At 37.1% G+C, this 8303-nt stretch overlaps 1 protein-coding gene across 3 annotated transcripts; it reads left to right on the top strand.

Moving 5' to 3' along the window:
• Positions 1-761: 761 nt before the first annotated feature.
• Positions 762-7339, top strand: LOC111779225 (protein phosphatase 2C 70-like). Of its 3 annotated transcripts, XM_023659323.1 has the most exons (14): positions 762-946; positions 1689-1756; positions 2732-2918; positions 3020-3193; positions 3295-3470; positions 3575-3733; positions 4837-4980; positions 5145-5206; positions 5644-5779; positions 6111-6205; positions 6325-6440; positions 6529-6658; positions 6951-7005; positions 7106-7339. In XM_023659323.1, exons 1-14 carry the CDS (start codon positions 877-879, stop codon positions 7262-7264), a joined length of 1731 nt encoding a protein of 576 aa, XP_023515091.1. In that variant the 5' UTR covers positions 762-876; the 3' UTR covers positions 7265-7339. The 3 variants fall into 3 exon arrangements, with proteins under 3 accessions (XP_023515091.1, XP_023515090.1, XP_023515092.1); XM_023659322.1 differs by lacking the exon at positions 762-946 and having other exon boundaries at positions 1494-1756; XM_023659324.1 differs by lacking the exons at positions 762-946; positions 1689-1756 and adding an exon at positions 2515-2634.
• The last annotated feature ends 964 nt before the right edge of the window (positions 7340-8303 follow it).

Genomic DNA, 8303 nt, shown 5'->3' on the forward strand with positions numbered 1-8303 from the left:
AATAGAGAGAGACCAGCGTCCTTGCTGGCACACCACCCGAAGTTTGGTTATGATACCATTTGTAATATAGGGGTCCTAACGTACTCGCTAGCACAGGCCTAAAATACTTAAAATTCATTCTTGGTCATTTAAGATGGGCCGAATTTAAAAGGCCCATGAGTTATTAAAGAAAGGCCCAAAACAATATGCAAGCGCTGGCCTGACTTAGCGGCCCACTTTAACATCCGCAAATCACGAATCGGCATATTATGATTTGTGGGGCCCACGTGTCACGATGGGATTAGATTTCATAAAAACGACCTTTCAACAACCTAATTTATTATTTAGTTTCATTTCCTTCATTAAATTATAAAATCAAAATTATAATTATTTATTCTTCAAATATTTGTGTTAAACACGTGTTTATTATATATATACATAGGGTGTGGAAACCTCTTTTTAGTAGATGCTTTTTAAAACTGTGAGATTGACGATGATATATAACGGACAAAAACAAACAATATTTTGCTAGCGGTGGGCTTAGGATGTTATAAATGGTTTAAGAGCCAGCCAGACATACGCTAACGAGGACGTGATGGGTCAAAGCGGATTGATTATTTAATAAATTTTAAAAAAAATTATATATATTTTTAATTTTTTAACGAAAGGTTATAAATTTATTGAATTATTTATTTATTTTTAAATTTAGGTGTTTTATTTACTTTTACTTGTGAACGTATTGGTATATGCCAAACTTGGGTGGAGTTAGGTTGGGGCTTGGGCGGCCAAGGGGCACGGACCCATTTTGGGCGATGGGAGTGCGACCATTTCAAAGCGACCTTCTCGCCATAACCACAGGCCCAGGCAAATCTGTTTCCTCACAGGGGAGAGAGAGCGATGACGATGGAGATACCAGGGCGCATTGTCGCTGTTCTTCTCCTTATGCTGCTTCTCCTCCTCCTCCTCCTNCTCGTCTATCTCTTGGTCGATTCAAATTTCGTATAAGGAGGTGTTAATTACTTTGATTAAAGGGTNACCATGGCGCTTCTTTTCCTATTCCCTTTCTCGCACCATCAAGGTTTTCTTTTTCTTTTCTTNTGTTAAACAAAAGCTTGGATCGTTGGGCTGGGGATTAGGGTTGCCTTATCAGTTTGGTATCAGAGCCTACGCTTACANCATAGGGTGTGGAAACCTCTTTTTAGTAGATGCTTTTTAAAACTGTGAGATTGACGATGATATATAACGGACAAAAACAAACAATATTTTGCTAGCGGTGGGCTTAGGATGTTATAAATGGTTTAAGAGCCAGCCAGACATACGCTAACGAGGACGTGATGGGTCAAAGCGGATTGATTATTTAATAAATTTTAAAAAAAATTATATATATTTTTAATTTTTTAACGAAAGGTTATAAATTTATTGAATTATTTATTTATTTTTAAATTTAGGTGTTTTATTTACTTTTACTTGTGAACGTATTGGTATATGCCAAACTTGGGTGGAGTTAGGTTGGGGCTTGGGCGGCCAAGGGGCACGGACCCATTTTGGGCGATGGGAGTGCGACCATTTCAAAGCGACCTTCTCGCCATAACCACAGGCCCAGGCGAATCTGTTTCCTCACAGGGGAGAGAGAGCGATGACGATGGAGATACCAGGGCGCATTGTCGCTGTTCTTCTCCTTATGCTGCTTCTCCTCCTCCTCCTCCTATTATTCATCCTCCTCGTTGCCTGCAAACCATGGCGCTTCTTTTCCTATTCCCTTTCTCGCACCATCAAGGTTTTCTTTTTCTTTTCATCTTTTCGTTTTTCTATGTTTCTGCTGTTCCTTTTCCCCTCGCATTATTCGTTTTCTGGCGCCGGTTGATTGCGGATAGTTTGTACAATCATATAAATTCGCGATCAAGCTGTTGGGGGTTGGTTGGATGCTTCTCGTTCATCTGTTTTTGGCTCGATCAGTTCACTTCTTATGATGGGGGTGAATTTTAAATTGATGGGTGTTGGTAGTTTTGCTCGAAGTTGGCGTTGGTTTTCTGTTTGAGCGGTGATCTTTATATGGAAATGTTGGAGCGAACAACTGGAATCCATTATGTGAAACAATTTATGATTCTTATGTTGTGTAGCTAATGGCTTTATGTTTACAGCTTCCCTTAACGAGCTTCTTTCTTCGCTTCCTAATAGCTGGATTAAGCTCTTACGAGATTCGGCTCTGTAAAATATGACTTTTTAACTTTAGTTATCATTCACCAGCCTGTCTGCATGATATAATGATTACCGATAACATTTTTTGATTGACTTGATTTCTCCTTTGTTTGACATTAATCCGGTGTGATTTAGATTCCACTGCACTTTTTTTTATAAAAGAAATTGATGAAATATGTTAGTTTCTATTATATTGATTAAAATCCTTTGTTATGTGATTATTTTATTCTATTTTTTCATGTAGAATGCCCTGTGATCTCTTTATCTCCTTAAAGGAAACATTGATAAAAGGAATGTCCTGNATAAAAGAAATTGATGAAATATGTTAGTTTCTATTATATTGATTAAAATCCTTTGTTATGTGATTATTTTATTCTATTTTTTCATGTAGAATGCCCTGTGATCTCTTTATCTCCTTAAAGGAAACATTGATAAAAGGAATGTCCTGTGATCATGGTTGGTAGAATCATATATTTGTAGTTTTATGATATATATGACGCCACCGTCTTCTTAAGTATCTTTACATATCGCTACCTCCCATGTTTTCTTTCAGGTTCATGACCTTGAGAGACCCCTTGTCTCTGATGCTGCGGTTGTCACTCAAAACCAAATCAATGAACTTCCGAGAGATTATGATTTGGAGGGTGCACTTCAAACTGATGGGCATTTTCGGTCCCCAAGTTTACACGGATTGATCCACAAGCAAAGACTACCTGCTGCGTCTCCCCATTTATGTCAGGGTATTTGCTTCTGTTTTGTCAATGTTTCTTAAGCACCTTTCTCATTGTATAAGGTTAATTAATGCTCAATTTTTCATGGGTTATTTATTCATTTCTCTCAGGTGATAGATTGGTTCCAGATGTAGTTGCTGATCCTTTAGACGATATTTCTGTTGGTCAAACACTTAAACGTTCATATTTCACAAGCCAGATTCCAGAAGTTCGAAAGCATGCGAAACCAAGCATAGGAAGTGATCAACCCCACGAGTCTGCAAGTCAAGTTATCTCACATGGAAGTAATTTATCATCTCATTCATTTATTCCGTGAGGCTATTATCACATGTAATGTATGCGAGTACGTAAAACATACCTTCATATCTTTCTGTTAGAAGTGCAGGAAGTTACCTCACTTTGGAGGTTACCTCCGGTCCTTCTCGTGGAGTGCGCTATTCCATACATTCTGCGGACACATCTAGGCTCCAGTTGACCCTTGGAAGAGCACCTCCTAGTGATATACAGCTAAAGGATTCAGAAGTTTCAGGGAAGCATGCCTCAATAAAATGGAATCTAAATGTAATTATTCATATAGGGGTTCATCACCTAATTACAATCTACATTTAAGTTTTTTCTACCAACGTGTGTTCTGCTTATTACTAAAACTATTAATTTGTCTGCAGAATATGAAATGGGAGCTTGTGGACCTGGGTAGCTTAAATGGGACCTTATTAAATTCTCAACCAATCAGCAATCCCGATTCTGGAATTAGACAGTTGAGTGACCCAGTTGAGCTTGCTAGTGGAGATGTTATAACTCTTGGTACAAGCTCCACTGTGTATGTAAGTTGACTTGCCCCTGTTTTTGTTACTTAATGTGTTAATTTTCTTTTATAGTAGGAACTATCATGGTTTGACTTAGTAGTAGAAGTGGAAAACTGTAAGGGCATATGTTTTCGAGGTCATGGGTTCGAACTGTGGAACCACTTATTAAGATATTTAAAATCTTACAAGTTCAACAACACCAATTGTTTTCAAGTGTAGTTGTTACATAACATTAGTTGAGTTGCACATGGTAGAACACAATCCAGGTTATAGAAGGAAAATTCCATTATGGTAGTATTTATCCTCGAGTATGAAATGGTTGATTATTTCTGGAAATGATCTTATCTGTTTCTACCACAACTCTGAAGAGATTAATATGCTTTCATCCATCGTATGAAGTTCCTTTCCAGGAACTTCTACACTATGATATATTATGATTACATCATTACTAAGAAAGGCATCTCTCTACAGCATTTCCTCTAGCAGACATACATATGTTATATTTGCTTCAGTGTTTCTGTATGCATTGGGTNACATTTCCTCTAGCAGACTACATATGTTATATTTGCTTCAGTGTTTCTGTATGCATTGGGTTTCTCTCTTGCAAGATTTTAATATGACTTGGTGCTTTCCAAGAACAATTTTTTCAGCTCACGAGCTATTTCTTGTAGGTGTTTAACGATACTTCTAGGAAATGTATCGAGATTTGGACATCTTAGACTTAATAGCCTACCTTTATAGCTCTCTCTAATTATATGATTTTTATTATTATTTTGTTTTTGTAATGATAATTCTTCCTTGATTGATCCCAACTGATTTTGTAATTTCCTTGGCTTGCCTTATTGATTCCTTAAATTGAGTTCATTGCTTTTGAGTTGTGAGGAGATTTAATTCCGACCTTTTAACCTTGATTTACTTGAAACATAAATTATCATTTTTATGTTTGTGTGGATATTCAGAAGTGATCTTTGTTTGTGTGGCTATACCCTTAACTTAAAAAGCCATTCCATTTTTTCTGAAAGTTACAGTAAGGTTCGGGATTAGAGCTTTTTTTTATTAAGAACCTGGGTTTATATATATATATATATATATATATATTTCATATTTTCCCTCTTTGGCAGGTTCAAATTACATCTGAGATTGAGAGCCATATTCCTTTTGGAGTTGGGATGGCTTCAGATCCAATGGCGTTACGTCGAGGTGGAAAGAAATTTGCCATGGAAGATGTTTGCTATTATCAATGGCCTCTTCCTGGGGTTGATCAGGTTTTGGTGCTGGCAATTTGTGTATTTTTCTTTTTGTTAATAACATCATGCATGCCAAAACAGCTTACTTTGCATGGATNCCTGGCAATTTGTGTATTTTTCTTTTTATTAATAACATCATGCATGCCAAAACAGCTTACTTTGCATGGATGTTTATCTGGCAGTTTGGACTCTTTGGTATCTGCGATGGGCATAGTGGAGTAGGGGCTGCCAAATCTGCTAGCGAGTTAGTATCTGTTTTTAACTTCAGTGTTTCTGCTTATTATTATTACTTTCCGAATGAACCTAAAAGAAACATGAAGATATTTGGCATTTATATACCACAAAAACTTGCAGAAACTTCAGTACGACGTTTGTAATGTATTTGATAGAAAGCGTGATGAACCATTTTTAAATTGTTCTCCGACTGGTTATGCCTAGGGTGCATTGTATGGAGATATAAAATTGACGAGTCACCGAAGTATATGTATCTGTTAAAGTTTTCTGGAATTTGAGTTTGATCGACAGTATGTCGACATTTGCAATTTGAGCTTCTGTCTTGTTTGACTTTGACATGAGAATAACTGTGTTCAATCATTTGAAGATCGTTGTAGTTTCCTGTACTAATTGTGTGGTGGGCTTGTACTTGCTACTGTACTAATCGTCAAATATTTTAACTTCTAGGATTCTTCCGGAGAAGGTCGCCACAATTCTATCTGATCCACTAAAGAGGGAGAGGGTAGTATCTCTTTGTGATGCTTCAGATGTTCTTAGAGAAGCATTTTCTCAGACTGAAGCTTGCATGAATCACTATTATGAGGTTTTTTTCACTTTCTCTTTATGAATTTTATCAACAGAAGCATGGTGCAGGGTCCATAGACACTACAGCAATGCCATTTTTATTTGCANTCACTTTCTCTTTATGAATTTTATCAACAGAAGCATGATGCAGGGTCCATAGACACTACAGCAATGCCATTTTTATTTGCACAAAGGGGTTATTTTATTTTATTTGAACTTCTTTAGGATAGTTGCTGGCAATAATTGTTTTAAAATGTTAATAGCTCTAACCAATATCTTTCCAGGGTTGTACTGCCACGCTGCTTTTGGTATGGGCTGATAATGACGATAATTACTTCGTGCANTTCCAGGGTTGTACTGCCACGGTGCTTTTGGTATGGGCTGATAATGACGATAATTACTTCGTGCAATGTGCGAATGTCGGGGACTCTGCTTGTGTTATGAAGTATGTGTTTATAGTTTCTCCCTCCCTCTTATTTTTAATCATTTCTAAATTACTCTTGATCAATAAAAATTGATAAGAAAAAAGGTTTTACTGACCTGTTACTATCTTTTTAATTTCAGTGTTCATGGGAAGCTTATAAGGATGACAGAAGACCACAGGATAACTAGCTATTCAGAAAGACTCCGAATAGAACAAGCAGGAGAACCATTGAAAGATGGGGAGACACGCTTGTGTGGTAATGAAAAATCTGTCTTCACATTATTAGCAAATAGCTATTTTTGGATGTTGGTCATGTTGCTTTACACATTGCCTCCCTGGCTCAGGCTTGAACCTTGCAAGGATGCTTGGTGATAAGTTTCTTAAACAACAAGACCATCGCTTCAGTTCAGAACCTTATATTAGCGAAGTTGTCCATGTAGATCAAGGAAGCAAAGCTTTTGCGGTGATGGCAAGGTGATTTTACTTAAATATCAACCTGAGTATACTTCAACTGGTTAAGATATGTCACTACGACTACCAAAAGGTCAAAAATTCAAACACCCCACCCCACCCCCACACGTTAGAGAACTGAACGAATAACATGCTAGCTTTTATATATTTAAAACGACACTATTACCTTGACTAAAAGGTCAGATGTTTGAACTCCTTGCCTCACATATTAGAATTCAACGAATAACATGATAGCTTTATAGCTACAAGAACAGTGAAGTTTGAAATTTAACTTGGGATTCTGCTAAAATCACAGTGATGGCTTTTGGGATGTGATTGGTGTGAAGAAGGCAATTCAGCTGGTCCTTCAGGTGCCATTTCTTTGTACTGCTGTTTAATATTGACCTCCATTTTTGATATCTGTTTCAACTGAAGTGATTGTGAATTGCTGCTGCTTCTGCTGCTGCACAGGCTAGGGAAAGATACTCCACAGGTGCAGAAAAGTCGGCCGAAAAGATAGCCAATTTTTTGTTGGGCGAGGCTAGAACACTGCGTACAAAAGATAACACTTCTATTATTTTCTTAGATTTTGACGTTTCTCATAGAATCACTTGTAAAGTTGAACCATGATAAATAATTATGTATTACAAATGTTGTAGCAGTGGCCTTAGCAATTGTAATATTTGTATAATTTTCTGAACTTTATTCTTTTGGGCATTACCAAACCCTTATATATATAAAGAAGCCAAATGGGATTACGCGTTGGCAAATTATTCACATCTTACATTGTGTGCAGTCTCTTTAGAGAAAGGTGTCATATTTTCAGGATACTGAGCTAACCAAGGAGTTCCATGGCAGAGGTGGATCTGGCCCTTAAGGCGATGCCACCCGACCAAAGCGTTATGGCTGGATGGAGTGCATACTTTGTTCTATCAGAAATATGACATGACGTTCTATAGATGGAGACAATGTGTAACAACCCAAGTTCACTGTTAGTAGATTGTCATTTTAAGGTTTCCTTCTCGGGCTTTCTCTCAAGGTTTTAAAACGCGTTTGCTAGGGAAATGTTTTCACACTCTAATGCTTCGTTTTCCTCTCCAACCCATGTGACAATCCACCCTTCTTACCTTGGGAGGACCTTAGGAGGAAAGGTAAAGACGGGTGGGGTAGCGTTGAAAATAGATACCAACAAAACCTATGATCGAGTGGAATGAAGTTATCTTCATGTCACGAGGAATAAGATCTATCTAAAGATGGATTTTGCTAGCCTGAATTGTATGGAATTGATCTAGTTTTTAGTGCTCATCAAAGGAATTCCCAATTTTAAACTCTCGAGAGGGATTAGATAAGGAAATCCCCTCATTCTTTATCTTCACCTGATGACTTGAACACACAACAAGAATAAGATGTTAAAGAAGTGAGTGTAAAAGAGAACTTGTTTTTGACTCGGGATAGATAAGTCCTAAGAGTATTAATGAAAAATTTGGAAAAAAAAAACTTTTAAAAAAATAATACTAAATAAAAAATTTTATGGAAGGTGAAGGGCATTATGGACATTTCAAATCAAGAGCTCTGGGGAAGTAGCTGAGGCTCTGCCGGCAGCAAGCACACGCACAAGAATCACAGAAGAGAACAGACCAAAAAAAAAAAAAAAAAAAAAAAAAAAAAA

This window comes from Cucurbita pepo, chromosome LG17 (assembly GCF_002806865.2).
Source record: "Cucurbita pepo subsp. pepo cultivar mu-cu-16 chromosome LG17, ASM280686v2, whole genome shotgun sequence".
Taxonomy (NCBI): Eukaryota; Viridiplantae; Streptophyta; class Magnoliopsida; order Cucurbitales; family Cucurbitaceae; genus Cucurbita; species Cucurbita pepo.

What these genes read in the sequence shown, in the direction of transcription:
- LOC111779225 (XM_023659322.1), top strand. Translation starts at nt 1,616, where the DNA reads ATGACGATGGAGATACCAGGGCGCATTGTCGCTGTTCTTCTCCTTATG. An exon ending in CAATAAAATGGAATCTAAAT is followed by an intron (nt 3,471 to 3,574) that starts GTAATTATTCAT and finishes ATTTGTCTGCAG; the next exon opens with AATATGAAATGGGAGCTTGT. An exon ending in CTCTTCCTGGGGTTGATCAG is followed by an intron (nt 4,981 to 5,144) that starts GTTTTGGTGCTG and finishes TTTATCTGGCAG; the next exon opens with TTTGGACTCTTTGGTATCTG.